This window comes from Mchenga conophoros, linkage group LG5 (genome assembly GCF_057382185.1).
Source record: "Mchenga conophoros isolate Kocher_MC1m ecotype Shallow Benthic linkage group LG5, M_conophoros_male_GT1.1, whole genome shotgun sequence".
Taxonomy (NCBI): Eukaryota; Metazoa; Chordata; class Actinopteri; order Cichliformes; family Cichlidae; genus Mchenga; species Mchenga conophoros.
The window spans coordinates 20,838,954-20,862,462 of NC_140530.1; the positions used below are offsets into that span (position 1 = coordinate 20,838,954).

Here is a 23,509-nt window from a genome sequence, read left to right on the forward strand (position 1 = left end):
CATTTATGCCTGTGGGCATGATCAAAATGACCTGCTGAAGTTCAAACAGAGCGTGAGAATGGGGAAGAAACAGAGTGTGGCCACCTCTCGCTCTCTTTTCTTCCAGCGTGTCTTTTGATCTGTCCTACTTAGTTACCTCACCACCAACCGGCCTACAGTTCACACAGGCTGACTAAAACTGGACAATAGAAGATTGGAAAAATGTCTAATGAGTCTAATGAGTTTTGATTTCTGCTGCAACATTCAGACGGTTGGGTCAGAATATAATGAAAGCATAAAAGCTGTAACGGTGTAGGGAAAATGTTCTTTGCACATTTTGGATCCCTTTGTGCCAACTGAGCATCGTTTAAACACCACAGCCTGGTTTGGTATTGTTACTGACCATATCCATCCTTCTATCACCCCAGTGTTCCCATCATCCAGTGGCTGCTTCTACCACGATCATCATGCCGCAAAGCTCAAATCATCTCAAACTGGTTTCTTGAACATGAATATTTCACTGTTTTCAAATGGCCACCAGATGCATCCAACAGAGCACCTTGAGGATGTGATGGAACGGGAGAGTCTCACCACTGATGTGTAGCTGACAAATCTGCAGCAACTCTGCGATGCCGTCATGTCAGTATGGACCAACATCTCAGAGCAATGTTTCCAACACCTCAGTTGTGCAATAATGTTTAAAATAAATTGAATACAATAAATATAAAACAAATACAATAATTAAATGATTCTGAACTCTGAATAAAACAAACAAACAGCCAAATCTGACTTCAACATTTGTTGTGTCGTTAGTGCAGTGAAGACTGTGAATGAGGATATTCTGCCCCGCAATCACACTCTCAAAAATACAGTTCACTGTTAAAATAGAGCTTTATTAGTTTCATTATAACACAGCCGCAGCACATTTGCAGACAAAGTGAATCATGGAGACGTTCACCACTCGCACGCGCACAAAGGAACGCACATACACCGTAAAGAGACACACACAGTCAACCAGAGAATGAAACACTCACACTAAACGTCTGATATCACCTCTGGATCGTGTCAGGAGAAGCAATGCCAGAGATTAAAAATCAGATAATAATGAACAACATCATCACTACAGTGTTGAGAGGAGGGGAAAAAAAACAATCAGGGGGAAGGTATGAAAGTATTTAAACCACAGTGAGATCAAATAAATGTCCTGCATTACAGTTCTTCTTCTTGACTTTAAGTATGAACATGAGAAGCTGGAAATCAACAACACTGATAATGTAATAACACTCCTGCCACAGCTCACAAGCCAGTTGTCAGAATTTTGCTTTACTGCAGCACAGAAGCTGTAAACGGTCGATGAGGCGTGATGCTTGAGGAGCTTCGCTTTTGCAGGTACAGAGCGAAAAGCTGTGAGGAAAGTACCAGAGCGAGAAGAGACTCGATAATAAGCAGCGGCAGCTTAATCAGCAAAAAGCTTAGTATCGGCAACGCGCGAGTCAGACTGTGCTTTTCTCGCCAGAGAAGTAAACTTGCTCAAGTTGTTCTACTCGTCTTAAATTAGGATGGAGGATATGAATAAAAGAGGAAGTCCGTTTTAAGAGTGCGGTGACCTGTGGAGAAAATATCGCTGTCAGTAACACACAGTAGTTTGGTCCCACTAAAAGGGAAGCACGTAAAGGTTCAAAGCTTTCTCTCCACGCTGAAGCTGTGGCCTCAAATCATCTAACGTAAGCACTGATTTGCCTTCCTGCTATAAATCTGTAAACTGCAGTCAGTTTGGTTAGAATAGAGTTTACCTGTGGTTATTAGTCAGTTAATTTCAACAATACTTTTAGGTGCATGCAGTTAGTCCACGTAAGCTTCACAAGGACATTATTGCTAAGGATTCGCTTTGAGATGAGCTTCAAGGATTGGCCACTTACTAATTCACCAAATATGGCACAAACCTTTTGTGCATTTGTCAGATTTCTTCCTTCTTAAACACTCACACACTCTCACACACTCATTATTCAAATAACACTCAGCATCCCACGCACGCTGCAGCACTGGAGTAAACACCGGCTTCTCTCAGCACGGGCCGGCGCGGGGTACGAGTCGTCTTCAAACGTCCGCTCTTCCTCTTTTAATCTTTACCGTACCTCGCCGCAGTAGCTGGGAGCAGACTACAGTTTGTGATACTGGCACCGGTTAGTCCTGGTTCTCGCAGATCTGTGGGAACTCCTTGTAGATCTGCTGCACGATCAGCTTATCCATCTGTTTCGCCGTAGCGCTCCCTTCATCCTCGCCGGGATCTTCTTCCTCCCTGAGAATCCTCTGCAGCGTCCCCTGCAGATCCGACAGGCGGTGCCGGTGCTCGAGGTAGTCCGTCGAGCGCATTATGGAGTGCATGAGGGAGAGATACTCCATCCGCAGCTTCACAGGGAGGGACAAGGAGAAAAAATAATCATGTGCCTGACAAATATGGATGCAATGCATCCATGAAATATGATTTCCTCCTTTTGTTTGACAGTTTGACTTAAACGTTTTGCCTTTGAATCCCGTAACCCAAACAAGCAAACAACAGAATCACCCCTCTCTCTCTTTCCAGAGCCACAGTGGCCCACTAAAGCCCACTTCCTTATCAGCAACTTAATTACATCAGCAGCTTTCAGTGTCCCACCTTGTCACCAGGTGAAAGGTCAGATATCTGTCGAACGGCGATGTCGATCATCACCATCATGTCGGTGCGGTAGAAGATGTCGGCAGTCTCTCGGCTGGCGAAAACATCCTGCAGGAACTTGAGCACCGAGTGCGGTGCAGGCGGAGTGTGTTTGAACATGCACACGGGGTCGTCTGGGGGCGGGAAAGGACATGAAAAATGTAAAAAAAAAAAAGAAGACGCATGAAGAATATTTATGAAGGATAAAGTGAGGACGCTCCCAAAAATAGTTTCTTTTACCGCCTCTGTTCAGGAGCAGCAGCACTTTCTCTGAGAGGATCTTGACGTTTTTCTGCTTCAGTTCGTTCATGATCACGTTGTTGCTGGGAGCTTGACACAATCAAGCAGCACAACTATTAAACTTCTTTCTACGTAAACCCATTTCAAGGTAAAAATGATCCAGAGAACACTGAAATTATGGCCTTGCTCCATTTGTTATAATTACAAATAAAACCAACTCCTTCAGGTTCCTGCTATGATTTGTACAAAAACGCTGATAAAGGCATCTGTGGAGGCCGTTCTCACCTGTGTGGTGCAGGTTGAAGGAAAGCACGAGGTTCAGGAAGATGTCAGGCAGCTGCTCTGTGGGATCAGAGGGATGCCCGTCCTCCACCACACCCAGCAGAAACTGAACAAACTCGGCATTCAAGTGTTCTGCAAGCAGGGAGAGTCCAGTGTTTTTTATTAGAGTGATACAACATGAAGTATGGTGACATTCCTGTTGGAATGTCAAAAGAGGGAATGTTGGGATTCAGAGATTCTTTTATTGCTACCATATAATTTGCCTTATGAAGAATGTATTAATAACATGTTTTACAGTATCATTTATCAGTAATATTTCCTACAGGGTTTATATTGCATTGAATATGTCTGTCATCACATTGACCTTTCTATTTTTACAGGTTGAGTTCATTCTATACACAATGCATAAATGTGCTTGGTTAGAGTTGATGTTCCATTCTAGAAGGTTTTAAGCTTCACTGGTGAGAGTGTCCAGATGATACATGCTGAGGGGAGATGAGAACATAGCAGGTTAATTGCATGCACGCTTACGATACACATATTAATCTAGTAGCAGGTCTGAGCGAAGGCCTAAGCGTCTTCTGCTTCTTTGAGACTGGCTGCAAAGTACTCTACTTAGTGATTAATGACGAGGGTCCATTATTAGCTCTCAGAGATGCTGAGACCTGAAGTTATTACCCTAAAAGGCAAGTAATGTAGAAAAGGGAAGTTATATGTCGGTGTATGGTTATTAGAAGTGTACGTGATGTACCCTTGTCTGCACGGGTTGAACTTTTGCCCGTCTGTCACCATGTATTTTTGAACTGTATTGACGTAGGTGTGATATTTTACCCTATAAAACCAGAACCCAGTGTATTCTTGTCAGAGCAAAACAATCCGTATGCTGATGGTTGGTTGTTCTCCTGTGATAATAAAACTCATCGTTTGATTGCACTTTTCCGGAGCCTCCGTCGTTTGTTGTCTGGTCTGAAGTTGATCGATCTCGCAGCACTGCACACAATAGCCTTTAGGCTGAGCTTTTAAATCACACGTGTCAAACTTCTTGATGTGTTTAGCTTGAATAAGCCTCTCATAATGTGCTGGAAATGATGACAAAAGCACAGCCAGGAAGCTGAACTCAAAGCACTGCTTTGTGTCACACAGCAGATTCATCCAATGATGAGAGAGCAGACATACCGTAGTGATGATATGGAACCTGCTCTCCCATTGAGAATATCATAGTTAGCAGCAAAGCTGTGTAGCACATCTTCTGGTGTTCTGAAGGAAAAACATAAAAAAAAAAAAAGAGTGAATCAGACAAACGTGGGTAACTTTTAACTGAACTATAAAACAAGAGGAACTGCAATGAGTGACATTTTCACCTTGTGTGTCAGTCTGAAGATCTCTTGCCAGCTCCATGGGGAGGATGGAGTTGAGAAGGGCGGAGATGAGAGCAGCATCCAGGCTGCACATCGCCCCAAAAACTTTGAGCAGCAACAGCCGCAAAGACACACGGTGCTCCTGCACGAAGGCGACAACGAGACCGGATCACCACACAACATGCACAACAACAGTAAAGCTCTGACTGAGGTCAGCCAGGCTGAACAAGGGCGGCTCTGACAGATGCTTCACACAGATATCCAACTACACAAACACGAACATCGTGCTGATTTTGGGCTTTTAATAGTTTCTTTGAACTGTTTGTCCAGAGTCAGATGATTGTACAGCACAGACCGGACACTTTTGGAAGCCATCAAAAAGCTTCTGGAACAACTCTGGGCTCTTCTTCTTGGAAGAATTGATAAAGTTCATTTAAACTGGTTGGTTCCTGGCATGGGCTCAACTTTTAGGTGCAGCAAATGATTAATAGGGTTATGGTCAGGCCTTTGAGAAGCTTTTCCACATGACTAATTCTAGCCTGTTTTAGCCAAAACCAGCGATCAGTGTCCTGTCCGAAAACCCGGTTGTGTCCAAGTTTCAGTCATCTAGCTGTTGATTTGAGGTGAAGTTGAAGAATTTGGAGGTAGTTGTCCTCCTTCTTCTCGAACTGAAGAAGCTTCTCGGATGAGAGGTGAAACGTCTTCAAGCAACTTAAAGAAGTCCAGACGCTTTTCTTTGCAAGCTCCTTTGACTACGATGACCTGGATGACTGAGAACCTTCACAGACATATTGTCCTCCTTCGTTATTCCATCCACTTTATGCAATGTACCAATACCACTGGAAACAAAACAGTCCAGAGCGTGATGCTACCACCACCATGTTTGACAGCTGATCATCAAACGTTTCTCTAGAAGGTTTTCCCGTTGTTCTGAGTTAATCCAGCGAACGCTGTCAAACGAATCAATTTTTACGCAGGCAAAGAGAAACTACCAGTCGTATCAGTCATGATACAATCACGTTATGAGGCCTTGGTCTTTGCAAGTTAAAAAGCACTGTAGGACCTTCAGCACTACTTATTAAAAGATTACAGATGTGTATCTATACTTTTGACCTTCAGAGAAAATACAAAATAAATCCAAACTTGTTGAACCCAGTTCTTGTTTTTTAAAGCCATTAAAGATGTATGCTGTACAATCATTCCATCCTGGTAAAAGGAGAGTTTAAATAAATAATTAAAAGCCCAAAATGATGACATTCAGTGTAACTTCTTACCAAAAATATGAAAAATATCAAACACACAATATTTGCCGCAGTTCTTTCTGAGGCATCGCGACATTTTACGGTTGATGCTTTATTTTTATTTGAGTCAAACATCAAATCCTTTGTTGTGTTCACATCACATCTCACCATCTGATAATAGGAAACCAGGGACAGCACGTTCTCAAAGTCGTTGGCCTTGCACATCCTCTTACACACCTCTGGATCTGCATCGGTCTGAGGACACAAAGCAAAGGCAGTCACATTACATAACAATGAAACTTCATAATCCCCAAACAATCAGACTCCCACACATCGCAGGAGCGCCATTAACAGCTCATCTGGGCATCCCACTGTGGCTCAGCACAAACTGCCAACAAAGCTCATTCAGCAGCCTGAAGCGGTTCCAGATTCAGTCTTTAAGTGCGTCGCTGGATTTGGGAGCCGTCTGAGCCGCTCTGATCCCATCAGACGCGTCTGGTATTTACTACACAACATCTGGACGCGTCCTGGGTTCGCATCACAGGCTTATCAGAGGAAATGTTCACATCACAATCATAACAACAGATCAGTCCTGTCTACTAGGTATGTAAAAACACATTGAAAAGCTTCCCTCTCCTGACCTAAATCCACTTCCTTCCAGTTTCCTTGGATGTTTGCTCTTCTTCTTCTTCTTGCTTGTTACAGTTTTATAAATGAATCCCGTTGGCATATTTAACAGAAACGCATACCAGTATCTTCAGCAGCTCCTCGAGGTAGCAGGCGATGAGAGCGTGATCTTCATGAAGCGCCCAGCTACGCTGCTGGGAGTCGTCCCGGTGACGGGCGAGGTCGCTGAAGATCACCTCCAGCCGCTGTTCATCGTGACACACCTGGCCCTGCGGCAGCGCCGCACTCAGGTCCTACAGAGACGGATAAGAAACATCAGCACACGCCTGCGTTTGTTTAACCCGTTACAGCGAACACACAGGCTCACACTAAAGGACAGACGAAACAACACTTTTGTTTTCTGTTTAGTGGATGGCTGGAGTTGTATTTCAGGTCACCTGGCTTTCGCTCTCATGTTTCTATGTTCTTGTCTCCATGAAGAGAGAAAAACATTTATTTTCTAATCGTTTCACTGCATTTGAAACCTTCCAAAGAGAAGCCTCCTTCTTCCTTTTGATCAGAGACACACGAGCAAAGAATTTACTGGAACCCTTTGACTAAAAACACCCAAATAAAAAACTATTCCCCACTGCTGCTGTAACATAAAGAAAACCATCACTATTACGTATCTCCAAACAATTATTAGTTATGTCATCCTTAAATATAAAAACATTTATCAGAGCAGCTTTAAAGGTGAAGACCAGAGTTTTTTCTTGGTGTTTGTGTTAATCATCTTGGATGTGCGCTAACGGAAACACACAGGGCCGAGCTAGAGGTGGCTGAGTTGAAAGATTTTCATTGGAGGTTAAGCGGGATTAGAAACGAGTCCATTGGAGGGACGGCTCAGGTCGAGCGGTTTGGAGGCAAGGCTGAGATGGATACAAAAGACACTGAAGAAAAGAAGAAGACCTCAGAAAAGATTCATGGATGCAGCGAAGGAGGACGTGCAGAGCAGTGGTGTGCCAGAGGAGGATGATAGGAAGGCAGATGACCTGATGTGGTGACCCATAAAGGAAGAATCCAATGAAGTCGATGAAGATCTTGGATGTGTGCGGGCAGCACAGCTGGGCACATTGACGGTTGTTTTATAAAGAGGCTGTCCTCCGCAGTTCATTAAGAAAGCATTAAAGCCAGCATGAACTGATGAGCCACAAAATTAAACTGGTATTTATCTGGATTTTACCAGCACTGACCCCCATCCCCCCCGTGGTAATGGCACTGGCGCGAGTCCTGGTCCAGGAAGCAGGTTTAGTGAAATTTGATTTTTTTAAACACAGTATGAGACTTAACTCTGAGCTAACTCTGAATCTAACCAGCTTTCTGGCAGGTTTGTGTCTGCTCCCTCCCCTCCGTTGCTGAACCTGAAACATCTATCTGACATTCAGTTTCATTTCCTCACTCACACGGTCCACATCAAAGCTCATATCACAGCTCACAGATGGCATCTTGTTACAATTTATATAAATATTTGAGTCAAGACTGTGCACTGATGCGCTGAGACTCTAAAATGGGAAGAAATGTGGTTTAAAGTGGGACTTTGAATCCAGGCTGCAGGTGGTCTGAACCTTTGTGGCAGCATTTCATCATAAAACAGATGACAGGCTGGAAGAAAAAATTTTAAACGCTGTTGAGAACAATAAAAAAAAATCTAACAATATTTACTTTAAACCCTAAGATCCTTTCCACTACAAATCACCAAAATCAGTCTTCCTGATTTCAAAGGTACATGAGCTGCGTCTCATCTGCCACGTTCTTCGTCCCTCTCAGCTGAATAATGATATCCGAGGCTTTAATACTTCTATCATGAACATTTAAGTTGGGCGTTGACACTGAATCATTTCTCTGCTCCTGCTCTTTCTTCATCACGGTCCGCATCGGCACAAATTAACATTCCACTGGATTCTATTGGACGCTCTTCATCTACCTGTTGCCATGGTGAATCCTACATGTGCTTAACTCGGGGTGAACATACTCTGAGTTGACTGATAAGATTTTCTGGAAGTGAGAACTCAAGTTTCCCATCTCAGATTTAAATGTTTGATTCAGAGTTTGTTAAACCTGCTTTCTGGAATTCCCAATCAGGATCACAATCAAAGCCATGGAGTAGAACAAACCAGACCCACGAAGGCTCCACCCCCTTGAGTCCAGCTGATCTGCTGCCAAACACCACAGGACAGCACCCTACTCACGTCCTGAGAGTTCGAAGTTGCCATAGCAACACAAGGCAGGCTGTTTAACACTGTGGCTGACTAATTTTGATTTTGTTTGAACTTCTTCTTCTAAGTTGAGTGTTTTACATATTAAAACAACCTGATGAGACCGCAGACTATTCGAGCTCTTCGACAGGATGTGTGCACACATGTCAGCGTGTAAACACAGGATGGAGCCACAAGTTGGCATCTACTGGGATTTGGGGTCACATTACCCACTCCACCACAATCTCCACCTGACAGCAGTGGAAACAGAAAAGCGTGACGCTTGTATCTAAAGATGTGTGAGTGATCCTGTGTGAACTGCCCTCGCTGCTAAATGCAGCGGGAGCTGAAACTCTAAACGACTCCGGCGTTCTGCTCTTAAACTGGCTGGGCGCCAGTGTGCTGGAGCCACGCCATGTGATGAAAACAAATCTGACCTTGCTCTCCACCAACGAGACGAGGACTTGCTCCAAAGCGGGGGAGGCCTGCGGCAAAGTGGTCTGCAGATGGGCGACCACCACGCCGACGGCGACCCGCGACAGCTCGTAGCTCAAGCCCGTGTTCTTTCGCACCAGCTCGATCAGTTCAGCTCCAATGGTCATGGGAACCACCTCAGAGGTCGAGGAGCTGCCAGGAGGGTTTTCAGCAACAGACGGGGGGGCGACGGGCCACTCAGGCTCCCGCTGGTCCTCCTCAGCAGCAGGAGCAGCAGGAGCAGCAGGAGAAGCAGGAGCAGCAGGCTGTGGAGGGGTGCTGCGCTGGGAGGGTGGGGTAGGCTGGGGGGGCTGCGGTGCGGGGCTTTTCTTTGCAGGAGCCGGCTGAGGAGACAAGTCAGAGGGCAGCAGGTCCGGAGGCGGCCCGGGGGGCTTGACACGGGACGGCACAGGAGGAGGAGGGGTGCTGGAAATACTTGGCAGACTGACTTCAGAGGAGATCGGAGAGAGGGAGGAGCCCGTGTCTATGGAGGTGGTGCTGATCGAGAGGGAGGGAGCAGGGGACGAGGGAAGAGAGGACACTCTGGAGGGGACCTCTGGCTCTGCTGAGAGAGAGGAAGAGAGCTCCAGTTACAGAAAGGAGAGCGCAAACAGGAATGACTAAGAATAGAGCTGCAGGAGCGAAAACACTGAGAGCGTAATCTGTTTTTAGGTGACGAGTGCAAGGCTTAAAGTCACCTGGACGCCGGTGGTTCCTCTGCTTTTCAGGGGGAGGCGGAGTGATCGGAGCAGCACGCCGGGCCTGAGGTGGCACCTGATGGAAGGGACGGAGACAACAAACATGTCATCTCGCGGTCCAGGAGGAGCACAGCTGGCTGATGGAGATTTAACTTCCACAGCTCAGCATTAACATTGAACTCAGAGAACTAATCTTTTTAAGATAAAATAATCTCATCAAACACTCAAAAATATCCACAGAAAAAATGCATTCGCGTTCCTATTTTTCTATAAAATTAGATATTAAAAAAATGGGTTTTTTGATGCGGTGATATTTTCTTTTGTGCACAGATTATTCTTATTCTCAAATTAACATTTCATCTTTTCTTCACAGAGGAGAAAGATCCAGATTCACGTTGTTGCTCATCTTTGCTGCCACATGCAGACATGCCTCACAAAAAATGTGTTTACAGCAAAGTCTATCCATGAACAGATGGTGAAGCACTGCGTGAGAAAAGGAGCAGGAATGATAAAAATAAGTAACTAATGCGGTTTATTGGTATTAACGTGTTGTCTATTGTTACAAAATAATTATGGGTCACAGTAATTACCAACTAGTAGCAAAAAAAAAAAAAAAAAAAGGGCTCACAAACAAAGCTCCCACATTTCAGGTCCCTTGTGAAACCTGAACAGCACATATTAAAAAAGATTAATGGCACAATCACAAAGACGACCAAGTGTACTTACAATTATACTAACAAAAATAATAAAAAATTGTTGGGTTAAAAAAATGTTGTGTATAAAATCAAGACAGACACTGAAAGCAGGTCACGCTGTGGAGGAACCAATGAGCAGATCAACCTGTTGTCTGAGCTTCATGAAAACTCATTTACACTCCGGCTAATATCATCGCCTTTCACAAATAGATCAGTACTGGGACACGCATTATAATGCAAAAAGTCTTGAGGAACGCCTCATTCGTTATGTGCTTGAAATGCACCTGAAAGTCAATATTTGGTATCATGGTTCTAATACAGCAAGTTTCTCAAACTGCTTTATACAACATGCCTCACAGACCCATTCATACAAGCACTTTTTTCTACAGTTAAGTGCTTTCTGTCTGACATTCACACAAATTCATACTCCCATGAAGGCATTACAGAGCAACTCAGGGTCAGTATCTTGCCCAAGGATATCTGGCATGCAGACTGAACCACCGGCCTTCCTATTAGCACAAGACCTGCTCTACGTCCTGAGCCACAGCCGCCTCTTCAGCACAGCCTGAACTCTCTTAGTCAAACTTTCTTCTAGTTTCTTTAAGCAGTCTTCAGGAATAGTTCTCCAGGCTTCTTGAAGGACATTCAGAGCTCTTTTTGGCTGCCTTTTATTTGATTCTGTCAAAGTGATCGCACACAGCTTCAGTAATGTTGAGTCTGAATTTGGATTCATCGCTCCCTCCGCTGTTGCCACTGATTTTTGATGGATCAACTGCAGAGCCAGATGCATTGTTCAGGTACTGTGCCAGGTCTTTGCTGCATTTCTGTTGGCCATGACTTTCAGATACTGTTCATCAGCTGTAGATAGATTTTTTTAATACCTGACACTTCCTCTTTTATTCTTCACCTGTCCAGTTTCCTCATATTTATTAAGTACACACTAACTGGTTCTTTCCTGTGTTGTCTGTTATATGTAGACACAACGGTGGTTCATCCTGTGAGTTAGGTGCCTTTTGTATGCCTGAATGATTCACAGTCAGGTTACAGGTAAAAGGATTGAACTAAAAATAAGTTAAAAAAAACAGCAAATGTTCAAAGAGAAACTCTAAAAGACCTTTAGAAAGCCTGGAGAACTATTGCTTAAGACCACTTAAAAAAACTTCGTCTGACATCTTGAAAGCAAAATATAAAGAAATGAGGAGTGGCTCAAGACTTTTGCACAGTGCTGCATGATACACAAACACCAGCATGAAACTTTTCTTCATTTTTTTTCAGAACATTGTTTAGAAATGCGACCCGACAGGTACAGAGCGGCTCTGACTCCACTCTTTAAACTCCTTTTTCGCAGCACATGCACCAGAGCAGCATCACAGCTGAGCAGACAATAATAAACAATAATATTTATATGTATATATCAGATTGATTGCCATGCCCTGCACCTCTTGCATGCACCGAGGCTTTTTCATGTTAATAATTCACATTTATATTAACAGATTAATTGGAGCATGAGGTAAGAAAAACTGCACCTGCTTGTTACCTGATAAAAACCCTGTTGTCCTTGCATACTGTCCATGCTTCCTGATAACGGCACGCTTCCCTGTCGCTGATAGTCTCTGCTAAGGCCATTGGGTGGAGGAGGGGTTTGACTGAGCGATATCTCACTGCTGGAAGATGGGAGGCCCTGTTTGTGACTGGCGGAGGACGAACTTCGCCGAGCGAGGGTCTCCTTTCTGTGATGGATGAGCTTTCTGCGACAGAGGAGGGCAGCGATTCAAACACAGCACACAGAGAAACACTGAGCTGCACCATCTCCATAAAGAGCTTCACTCACTGCAGAACATCCCGCTGCTCCAGATTGTATTTGCCTCCATTCTTTAAGGCCACATTGTGGATTCCTTCGATCGCTCTGTCGATGGACTGCAGTACCTCATCCTGCTCTGGAGCCTGAGAGAGAGAGGCGGGGGATAAACTCAATGAAATATTAAGTGGCATACAAAATGATCAAAACCGGGCAAGCCATATGGCTCTGAGGGTGAGACAAACTGGGACGGTTATCTAACATAAACAGCCTTTTAACCAGAGTCACACATGCTCACTGAGGCTGCACATTCAGGCCAATGTCATTAATTACAGTCAGCGCTCCTCTCCTGTGAGACACTTTTTTTTCTTTTAAATAACATGCTCTGACTAGTTCACTATGAGTCTGGAGACTGCTGAGCTCATCTGGGTGTGACTGAGAGGGAATCAAAGTTATGTGGAAGGAACAGCTACTTTTGAAAACAATGAGAGAGCAGAAAAGGAAAATGATACACAGTCACAGGAGGAGATTAGTTAATCTGAGCAGAAACAATGGCTCTGTGTGGCAGAGGTGGTGGCCTTGAATCTGCTCTATCTCTCATCCTTACTCAGTATTTCCCCTTGTCATCCTCTTATATTGCATCCTTTCCTGACTCTTTTCCTGTCCCATCCTCCTGCAAGCTCCTCTCTGTCGCAGTCAGCAACTGCAGTGCAGGAAGAAAAAAAGCCACCCCATGTCCCTCCATACTGCAACCTTTGCAATAATTTATGGCTTATTATTTCGCAAGCATGCATTCCCCCACCCTGACACCCTCAACATGGCTTGCACTGCAGCACATATAGCGGTACACTGAATCCGTCTGATCGCATCAATTCAGCCGCTTTACTACGCATTCCCTGGATTTCACGTCACCCCAGGGTGCAGCTCGGTCACTGATGCCATTCACTGAAACCAAAGAGGGAAAGTGAGCATTGCAAACATTGTTTTTACCTGGATTTTTTCGATATACGAGGCGGGGATGTAGCCGGTTTCCCCCGAGCTGCAGTGGGACCCCAGCCACCAGTGTTTGTTGCTCCTCTCCAGGATTAAAAAGCTTTCTCCGGCCGCGAAGTGCAGCGAGTTGGGCTCCGAGGATCGGAAGGCGTACAAAGACCGGTACATACTTTAATGACACTTTAAGACAGCGAAACGACCCGATAACGACAGAGAAGGGTTATCTGGAGATAAGCAGTGCCCGAGTGCCGAAATCTGCTTTGCTGGGGATGATTTAAAGCGGCTACGAAGGCATGTCTATTTACAATGCAGCTCGGATCATCTGACCCGACTGTTACCGTAAACACCGTAGGAGGGCGCTGTCACATCCCACCGAACACGCCCCCCAGACATTTTAATCAAAGACAGAGCTGACTTAGTATTTTATTTTATATCAACTTCATTGAAATTTCAGCTAAATACGGATAACACCCGACATATAGGCGACAAAAACGGAAATAAAAATGACATTAATATTTTAATATCTATACTTTTACGTAAGAGTTACCTCCATGCGTATGTAACCAACTGTTAGCCGTTATCCCGTTAATTTCGCCCTCTCCCCTTTTTTTTCCTTCAGTACGTATTATTATTATTATTATTATTATTATTGTGCATCTGATTAACTTAAATGCGTGATGTAAACAAGATAACGCGATGTTTTTTTTTAAAGAATAAACAAAAAAGGAATAAATGAAAGATGTTCGACTTTGCATTACACAGCACCGGAAACGAGTGCCTGGTGTTACACTGTGTTATGCCCCCCAGCCTGCCACCGGTTGGGTCATTTCTCCATTTCTCTGTTAACATGGCCACTGCTGCGGTTTTTGCCAGATTTCTCCTTCAGAAATCAACCCAGGGCTTTCTGTTCTCCTCCAGAGCGGTGCCCGCTTTCAGGAGGTAGGGCGGTGTTTCGTTTTAAGGCTCACGTTTCATTAACTTACATTGTCAAAGTATTTATGAGCATACAACCTGCTATTGTTTTGACTATTATTTGTTGTTCAACACCAAGTAGTCACCAAGTTTCTTTAAGAAGTTTTTTTTTTTATCCCGCAAACCATCTAAATCTAATTTGACTGTGATATATAAGGTAAAAGATCATATCCTTATATTAAAGAAGCTTAGCGGCTTAATGTTTGTCATGCCTAAAATGATTTTAAAAAAAGGTAATAGAAATTATGCAAGCTTATGTCATGAATGAACTGACTGCTTTATAGGACCCTTTGATATGGTATCACAGGGCAGCATATTTTATAGTTACACAGCATGAAGCCTGAACCTGAGCACTATAATGGCGAGGAAATGTGACTTGGTGTCAGATTGTCAGGCTAGTCTGAATATTTCAGAAACTGCTGGTCTACTGGGATTTTTCCACACAGCCGTTTCTAAGGTTTGCAAAGAACAGTCCAGAAAAAAAAATCCTCTGACTAGCAGTTCTCTGGATGAAAATCCCTTCTTTTTGTCAGAGGTTGCAGGAGAATTGTAGGAGAATGGCCAACTTTGTGGTTGACAGAAAGGCAGCAGTAAATCAAATAACCACTTACTGCAGCCGAGGCATGCAGAAAGGCATCTGTAAGTACACAGTATGTCGAACCTGGCATACTTTTGGCCACCTAGTACCAGCTGAGCATCATTTAAACATCACAGTTACCAGATCTCAGTCCATTAGAGCACTTTTGGGATGTGATGATGGTGGTGTTGCACTCTTTGTTTTGTTTTTTTTTGCAATTTTTGCACACTTGCACTTTATGTAATCATGTATTGATTGTCTGTTATATGTACCACCATGGTCTTGGAGGAACGTTGTCTCGCTTCACTGTGTATTGTACCACTACACATGATTGAAATGACAATAAAGCCACTTGACTTGAGTGTAACTATGCAGCTGATGGGGAAATTTAGATCAACCTAAACTGCAGTTCATCCAGGTTTAAATTTGAGATTATTCTTATTTATTTATTGCGTTTGTTCATCATATGGAGGACCAACACTGATGTTTTGTGCAAGAAGGGTACGATCAATTTGTGCAACAGAATGCTGGAGCTCTTCTCTTAGCCTGTTGTCTGCTGGCAGCATTAGTGCCAGATATGCCAGCAGGACCAACAAACAAATTCACAAGGCTGGAACCATCATTGGTCAGAATCTGGAGCTGTCTGAGTCACTGAGCGACAGGAGGTCACTGAAGAAACTGCACGTGGACAACCCACCACACCCGCTCCACTCCACACAACAGAGGCAGCAGACCTCTAATCTACTACTATCTCATACCTACCTGTCATACATGCTGTTTCCCGGGCTTATATTGCCAGTCGCACTGCTAAAAGCCGCTGGTGAGACTCCATCTGACCAGAGAAGCTCAGAATCAAAGAAGTGCTGATCTAGCTCAGTTTTCTGGAATAGCCTGGAAAGAAAGTGTGACAGCAGGCTAACATTTGCTGCAGCTCCTTAGACGAGCAGATATTTTGGCTCCTGGCTTGCAGAACGAGGCCTAAAGCTTTTGGCTCACATCCTTATCAGTGGGTTGGCGTGTAAAGTGGGCCGTTGGGCAGCAGGTCCGTGGTGCAGCCTGTTTTTTGAAATTCAAAGTGCAAAGATTTCTATCTGTTTCACACCCACAGTTTTTCAGTACTATAGAAAACAATTGCTACTGTTTATGGTTCTGGTTCTAACTTACTGTGGGGGTCTTGTTGTCTTTCTTTAGCCCATTTTTGTCCCGAGCTCATAGACTGGAACCCTCCGATGACGAGTTGTACCAGCGCACCACAGTCTCTGTCATGCAGAAGGATGTAGACAATGGGGTCCTCGTCCACAGCTACAGTTCTGCAGGATTCAATATCGATGGAAACAGGGTGTATGGGCCTTGTGCCGTGCTGCCTCCTGCTATCCTGCAGTGGAAGGTGAAAGTGCTTTCCAGTCTGTCCTTGCAGTTTGTGAAAGTTTATGAAATTCTCTCTTTTTTTTCTTTTTTTTTTGTAGTTTATTTTAACAACTATATATGTGTGTGTTTTCTCTCTCTGCAGATTGGAAGTTCGAAAGATATCACAGAAGAAAGTGTTTCACTCTTCCACATGCTTGAACCAAAAATAGGTACCAATATACGCACTAAAGCAGACCTTTAAACAGATGACTGATGATTTTGTCAATTCTGCAAATTGAACATTACAATAATCTAACTTGCTTGATATGAAAGTATGGACCGATTTCACAGATTCAGTTAAAGATGAGTTTTTTAAGTGGTACAAAGCAGTTCTGGTAACCTTGATTATCAAAGCTGAGTTCACTGCAAAATGATGCCATGGTTTCTGACTTGTTTGAGGTCTTTCAGAGACAGAGTTGATTCATGTGAACAAATCTTCTGTCTCTGACTTTCTGAACCAACAACAAATATCTGTGTCTGTTCTGCTTAGTTCTAAAATGTTCTAAACATCCAGTAATTTTTCAGAGTAAAATGATCATCAATGTGAAATGATAGGTAGAACCATGTATCATCTGCATAAGAATATATATTCTGTCTTCTTTAAAGATGGAACCATACAGGAACATTTAAAGGTTAAAGAGGTAAAGAACCAAGGGCAGACCCCTGAGGAACCCCTGATTAATTTTTACTTTTGGAGTTTTTTTGGAGGTGTGATTCAGTACAATTCAATTTTATTTCTACAGTCAACAACCACAACAGTTGACTCAGGTCACTTTGTATTGTAAGGTAAGATTCATTATTGTGATGAAAACCAATCGAGGACCGGACCTGTTAAACCATCTGCATCATGAAGGCTTTGAATTAAAATGTTATGACCAACAGTGTCAAAGCAGAACTAGCACATGTTTTCTTTGTTTGTTTGTTTTTTCTAAGCTAGTTTTTAACCAAAACTAAATACTGAGAAAAGTGAGTTGGTCCACAGTTATTAAAAAAACCAAAGCATTTGCTGGGTTATCTGTCATGGTTCCCGTCTTGAAAGTCTGCTCTGGCTCATTAGTCAGCACCACCAACACTCTGTATGTGGACTTGTGAAAGTGTGAGGAACTGAGCAGTGGCAGTGAGAAAGTGCAGCTCCGTTTGTATAATGGCTCCACCACACTGTTGGCACAGTCGCTTGTCTTTTGGCAAACGTCTGTTCATGTGTCTGCCTGTTTTAACAGTCGGGCAGCGAGCGCGCTCAGTCTGTTTCAGCTCAGTCTGTTTCAGCTCAGTCTGTTTCAGCTCAGTCTTTGTACATGAGAATCATTTGTGTTCCACTGAGTGAGGTACATTAATGTCCTTGCCAGAGTGTCCACTCTCTTCTATGTGTCCACTGAAATGTTATTGTTAATGTTATCTGCCTCATTGTCTGTTCTTCCTGGTTTGTGAAGAGATTCTCGTGCTGGGCACAGGCGCACGACTGGAACGAATCAACCCCTCGGTGCTCGCACTTCTGAAGAGTAAAGGCATCTCTGTGGAGGTGCAGGACACGGTAAAATACAAGTGATCCTGTTCTCTTTCTGACAGCATGGCATGAGCTAACAGACACTGGAATACTTCTTATTGTCTTCTTTTATGTCTTTTTTCATTCATTTATTCTGATTTGCAGCCAAACGCGTGTGCAACCTTCAACTTCCTAATGAGCGAGCGAAGAATTGTAGCCGCAGGCCTGATCCCTCCATCACCCAGCACAGCACTTGAAGTCCTTGGGAACAACAACAACATGTAGAAGGTGATCACTACAAATGGTCAGCAGTTCACTGATGATCTGCCTGTGCACAAAACTCCAGTAGTAACAAGCTCCAACACTTTATTACAACACTTATTTCCTTATAGACAAAGTTAAGTGACTCTTTTACGCTTTTCCTGACATTTATAGTGTCGTACCAGAAGATGTTCATTTAAAACTTCTTTTTAAACTTTGTCTCTGGATGATGTCAGTGGGAGCTGATACCTTTAATGTGGTCATCTAAGGCGCACACCTCTGGCTGTTCAAACCTGTTTGGAAGGATCAGCCAGTCAGGAGAAGCTAGCTCAAGGGTGAGGAGCTAAAATGCTAAAAGCTTAATTCGTACAGCTGAGGGCTGCACAAAGGCCCAGTGTAACATAACTATCTGACAGTCTATAAATACAGAGCTGTAAACGAGCGCAGTAGCAGCCACCTTCACCCAGTGATCTCTGTGAGGTTTGTGTACCAGTGAATGCTGATTTTGGGTTTCCTGTCACACATTTCAGTCAGCATGTGGTTGCACATAAAAATGTCTCACATCACCGTTGTAATTCTGCTTATAGCTGCTTATAGCTCTGTGTGCATGAGTTTAAAAGAAGACTCAAGTCAAGGAATCCAGAATTAGACTGTAATAAAGTGTAAGCATGTTCTTATATATAAACACAAGTTTTGCTTGTATAAAAATATAAATGCTTTACTGCAGCATAAGTGTAATGTATTTTTATTGTTTACAATAAATCAGTAGTAAGATCACCTCAGCATGCAGTGTTTTCATTTTGAATGTGATCTGGGCAGCAGTTAAAGGGGATCGTTTGTTAAAGAAATAATTTTAATGTGGCTACCAGAGGTGCTGGTGGCCAGTGTCCTTCATTTGGATAAGCCTCTTTACTCCGTGCGTCTGTCCGTCCTCTGCATCCAGCACGCTGCCACTGACAAGCTGTTTGTGCAGCATCTAATTTATTGGCTTTGTCCTTCTCACACATAAGCCCCACAGATAAGAGAGTCCAGTAATCCTTTACACATCAGTGTGATTCATCGCTAATCATCTGTCTCGGTGAAGATGCCCAGCGTCAGGCTGAACACTTTAAACCCTCATCGCTCACAAGCTGCATGTTGCAGCTCATAAACACTCTCACTGATCAACACTTTAAAAAAAATCTATCTAATTAACTTTAACTTTGGTTAAAGTTACCCATCCCTGTTGCTTGTCACGTGTTCCATAATGTTGTGCTGTGGACATTTATGTGCTTTTTGTGCAGAGGAGGTTTTTTTTCTCCTGTTCTCATGCTGTCCTCCCAGGAGCCCAGCATGAGTAGAGGTCTCTTTTTTTTCCCCTCTTGTACTTTCCTATTGTAGTGTATATTTCAGTGTTTTTTTTGTTGTTTTTTTCTGTAACGCTACCGATCTCTGACCTGTATCCCCATGTGATGTCTGTGTTGTGTGTGTGTGTGTGTGTGTAAGGCCATTTCACTGCAGGGCAACCTGCATGTGGCGAATAAAGCCTTGATTGATTGATTGATTGATTGACTGACAGACATCCAGTTAGGCGACCTCTTTTCCTTATGCAGAAATTATTCAGCCATACATAAGTGAATTTGAAGAGCAAACAAACATTGAATGTGAAGGTAGACACTACATTCAATACTTTCACGACATTTTCTGTTTTTTAGTCAATATAACTTGATAAGTAATATAAAATAAAATAAAAAAGTTTCACTCTGGTGTAAACAACCGATGTAAAAACTATCCAGCAGAAAAGTCATATTGGTGTATTACCTTCTCTCATAACAAAGTAGCAACATCATTATTTAGCAGATTTTCACACGAGAGAGAAATTACAGCAAACAAATTAAGAGGCAAAAGAGACGTCAGGCAGTTACGTAGCACACTCTCTGTTCAGTCTACACCCTACATCACACCCTCTGCTTTACAGCTGTGGCATATAATCATCCATGAATGATGATTATACACCACATACATTTACGGCCTCCCAGCTGCTGACATCAAGCTGTCCTCAGTCGTCATCAGAGTTATGAGACTGGTGCCTGGATCCTGCAAAGCTGAGCTCTGTCCCTGTGAGTCGCTGGTACATGTCTTTGATGTCCTCACACTCAGTCTCAAAGTGGTTTGTTGCATCATACGAGCGGGACACAAATATCTAAAAGGACAGAAGAGATTTAAAAAAAAATTAAGGCCACCATCCTATTTTCAGTCGTGTCATTGCTTTAGTTTTGGGGAAACCCCATCATTACCTGACTCTTTTTTCCATCTTCATTTGGAACTAGCAGATTGCTGACAGACACAAATCTGAATTCAACAAGAAGGAATTGCACTGAATTAAATCACACCACAAAAACACAAACTGTCAGATTTAAGTCTTCAGAGTGTCACTAACTTGTGCACGATGGGTTCGAGGAGCTCGAGTCCTGGCTGCAGTTCTTTCTCTGGGTTGGTGGTTTCTGCAGTTGTGCTGACTGTGGCGATGTACATCCCATCTGATGCCACGTTGTGCGCAAAGGACACTACAGATATATAAATGTCTGCATGGAGGAGGAAGTAGTAAAGGAGCAAATCCAGGAAGAGCAGGTCAGGGGGTTCAACTTTGTACATGTTAGATATTGTGGTAGTATAACTTAGTACCTGACTTCCTGTTAAGCTGAGTTTGAGGGATGATGATCTGACAGGAGCTGACATCATGAGTGTGTTTAACTGGATGATTTAGAAAACAGATCGCCCTAATGACACGCCCCACCTTCCTCACTCGATTGGGAACGTAGCTGGGATCACAGATTAACTGTTTGCAGTGGAACAGCTGTTAGAAGGAGAGAAAAAAAGACCACATCAGTGGGAGTACAAATGCCTCCTGGACAGTGACTGCAGGGCTTAATTTTGTCTACTCCACCTTCCCCTCAGATTTCACAGCTTTCACTTTGCCACTATCCATCACAATTTCATCCACTGCCCTGTTCAGCAGGAACGTTCCTCCATACTCTGCATTCAGTCTGAAACACAAAGAGGACTGGATCTTATAAGTGCAAGCATGAATGTCTGAACGTTTCCTTTAAACAGCTTTTATTATGCTTTTCTTTATGTGTGCTAGAAAGTGCTATAATGGCACATGCTCACATTAAAAATGAGAAAAGTTTAAAAGAAAGACATCAGCAACTCTGAACATTTGGTTTTATAAAGTTTTTCCCACTCTTGGCTCTGAATGTTGTCATTAAGACTGGATTTCCCTAATGTGATCATTTCAGGTACGCAGCTCTAGCTTTAAGAAGATAAGCTCCACCCACCTGCTGCTCAAACCTTTTGTTTGCAAGGAGCAACCAATCAGAAGAAAGTTTTCTTAAAGGGACGTGGAAGGAAGCCTTTGTTAAAGGATGAACTGAGGGGCTTGGTGTATGATAAATAAGATTAATTTTGAATTGTGAATCATGCTGACTGGCTGACTGATTGACTGACTGATAATATGGAAATTTAAAAAAGGGGCCACTTTTAACTTTCAGTGGAAGAACATCCACTAAAGGTCATGCTTGCTGGAGGCTGATGATGATATACTTGCACTGAATCCTAGAGTGCAAATATCTAGGATTTTTGCACTCGAATTAAAATAGTCGAATTAAACTAATTAAACTGTTGATGAACATAAATCAAAGAACTAGTGAGAACCTGACCTGGCAAAACCCTGTGGTATCTCCCCGAGACCATACAGTGGGTAGAGGTACGGACTGGTGTTTCGACAGGACAGCGAATCGGAGTACAGCCTGATCCGACTGATGGTTTCCACACAGGGCCGGTCCAGGTAACTGCGAGGACGGCAGGTAGACAGGTTTAAATCATGCCTACTAATCTGTTTTCAGTGTTGTTTCACTTAAGTTCCTATAACTGACCTCTCACTGTTGTGCAAGGCTATGGCGTGACCTATAAACTCTATGACATCAAGTCCCAGGTCGTAGCGATGGAACAATTCCCTTGTGGTCGTTTTGTGAGGATCCACATCATGGTGGGTACGAGGGTTTCTTATGTCAAAGTTCAGAGCAAAGAGCAGCAGCTTCTTGAACCTCCTCTTGTCGAACATGCCCATCAGATCTGAAAATATGTATATTTCAGCGTTATAAAGCTATGGCCGTCTGGAAACTTGTCTTAAAAAGTGGAATGACTTGATTTGGCACCTGAAGCATCTGCGTCTTTTTCACTGGCGGGGACTTTGTGCACTTTTCCTCCTTTGTATACGTAGCTGCCTTCTACGACTTTAAAGTCCAGATACCGAGTAACCTCGGTGTGCAACAAGATTTTTACCATCTGACCTGCACAAACCACAGCACCCAAAAATTAAAGCATGCTCATTTCTATCAAAACAATCAGCAAGACATTGCACAAACACCTGCCAATAAACAGTAAACTTTCACCGGTGGAAAGAAAAAATTTGGAGATGAGGTCAACATTCCACTCTTTCCCTCTGCCCATCGATTTTGGAGGACCAGGAGTCTTAAACTTCTTGTACAGCTGCAAATAAAGGAAACACCTTATTATCAGCAGTGTTCAAATGAAGGTACGTGCATGCATGCTCATGAGTTTTGTATTTGTTTGCCTGCACCTCCTCAAGGGGAGAAATGGATGCACTCTCTCCTCCATAATAAGGATTCTTATCAATGTGGAGAACCTTTTTCCCACTTAGAGTCATTAAACCAGAGAGGATGCATTCCTGAAAGAGATGAGGAAGAAAACAGAGGGGCAAATGTGTCCGAATCAGCAGCTGGTAGTTTAAGGTATACAGATCAGGACTAGACTAAAGAGGTAATTGCCATAAATCCTCCTTAGCAGCCAGCAAGAGCTTAACAAGTCTGCACGTGGATCATTAGTAAAAGCGAGAAAAACATGGCAGAAAGTCCAGTCACTTACAGACTTTAATCACTTATTGAATCAAGAGCGAAAAGAGGAAATGAAAGAAGTCATGATTGCAAGTGCTCAGTAAAAGGACTGTGCCTCTGCTTGAGAACTGTTTTGGTAAGGTCGCAGTTATTGTGAGGTATCTTTTCTTTTAGCACTTTATATATATCTTGCTCACAGCGGGGTTTCTGGTTTTGGTCAGCTCAGAACATTTCCACCTCAGACCACATGACAAAAGATGGCCTGCTCAGTTCACGGGGTTCAAGCTTTGTACTGACAATAAAGTAGGCATAAAATCCTGTTAACCAACAGAATCATATATAGAGAGAGATTCAAAAGAGATTATTTCATTTTAGATTTTACAGCAAATATAAATTTCGTACCTTCAGTCCAGTTCCAAGCACGATAATATCATATTCTTGCTCCATCCTCACTGAGTACCAGTGCTTTGTTTCCGCAGCCTGTCACAGTCTATGAGTGTGGGTCTGTGTGTAGTAAGACAGAAACAGGTGTGATGATGATAGGTGACACCAATTGCTTGGTGTTCCCCTTTGCAATAATCCTCTTAAGACCCATCTATG

At 43.2% G+C, this 23,509-nt stretch overlaps 3 protein-coding genes across 5 annotated transcripts; 1 reads left to right on the top strand and 2 right to left on the bottom strand.

Annotated features, from left to right (window-relative positions):
• Positions 1-851: 851 nt before the first annotated feature.
• nckipsd (NCK interacting protein with SH3 domain) lies at positions 852-13,670 on the bottom strand. 2 transcript variants are annotated; one of them, XM_085274079.1, is made up of 13 exons: positions 13,312-13,670; positions 12,355-12,467; positions 12,061-12,271; positions 9,829-9,904; positions 9,094-9,692; positions 6,545-6,715; positions 5,964-6,050; positions 4,558-4,696; positions 4,373-4,453; positions 3,200-3,328; positions 2,915-3,004; positions 2,636-2,808; positions 852-2,388 (listed from the first exon to the last, which is right to left on the bottom strand). In XM_085274079.1, the coding sequence occupies exons 1-13, from the start codon at positions 13,480-13,482 to the stop codon at positions 2,164-2,166; spliced, it is 2,265 nt and encodes a 754-aa protein (XP_085130205.1). In that variant the 5' UTR covers positions 13,483-13,670; the 3' UTR covers positions 852-2,163. The 2 variants fall into 2 exon arrangements, with proteins under 2 accessions (XP_085130205.1, XP_085130204.1); XM_085274078.1 differs by having other exon boundaries at positions 9,094-9,695.
• On the top strand, positions 11,032-18,796 carry ndufaf3 (NADH:ubiquinone oxidoreductase complex assembly factor). Of its 2 annotated transcripts, none has more exons than XM_085274084.1 (5): positions 11,032-11,320; positions 16,055-16,250; positions 16,374-16,440; positions 17,701-17,801; positions 17,919-18,796. In XM_085274084.1, exons 1-5 carry the CDS (start codon positions 11,232-11,234, stop codon positions 18,036-18,038), a joined length of 573 nt encoding a protein of 190 aa, XP_085130210.1. In that variant the 5' UTR covers positions 11,032-11,231; the 3' UTR covers positions 18,039-18,796. The 2 variants fall into 2 exon arrangements, with proteins under 2 accessions (XP_085130210.1, XP_085130209.1); XM_085274083.1 differs by lacking the exon at positions 11,032-11,320 and adding an exon at positions 13,603-14,253.
• On the bottom strand, positions 18,648-23,453 carry LOC146574445 (rab GDP dissociation inhibitor beta). The gene is made up of 11 exons (XM_085274080.1): positions 23,312-23,453; positions 22,636-22,743; positions 22,448-22,544; positions 22,211-22,345; positions 21,929-22,127; positions 21,713-21,844; positions 20,941-21,040; positions 20,679-20,850; positions 20,434-20,578; positions 20,291-20,345; positions 18,648-20,196 (listed from the first exon to the last, which is right to left on the bottom strand). The coding sequence occupies exons 1-11, from the start codon at positions 23,354-23,356 to the stop codon at positions 20,053-20,055; spliced, it is 1,332 nt and encodes a 443-aa protein (XP_085130206.1). The 5' UTR covers positions 23,357-23,453; the 3' UTR covers positions 18,648-20,052.
• Positions 23,454-23,509: the final 56 nt, after the last annotated feature.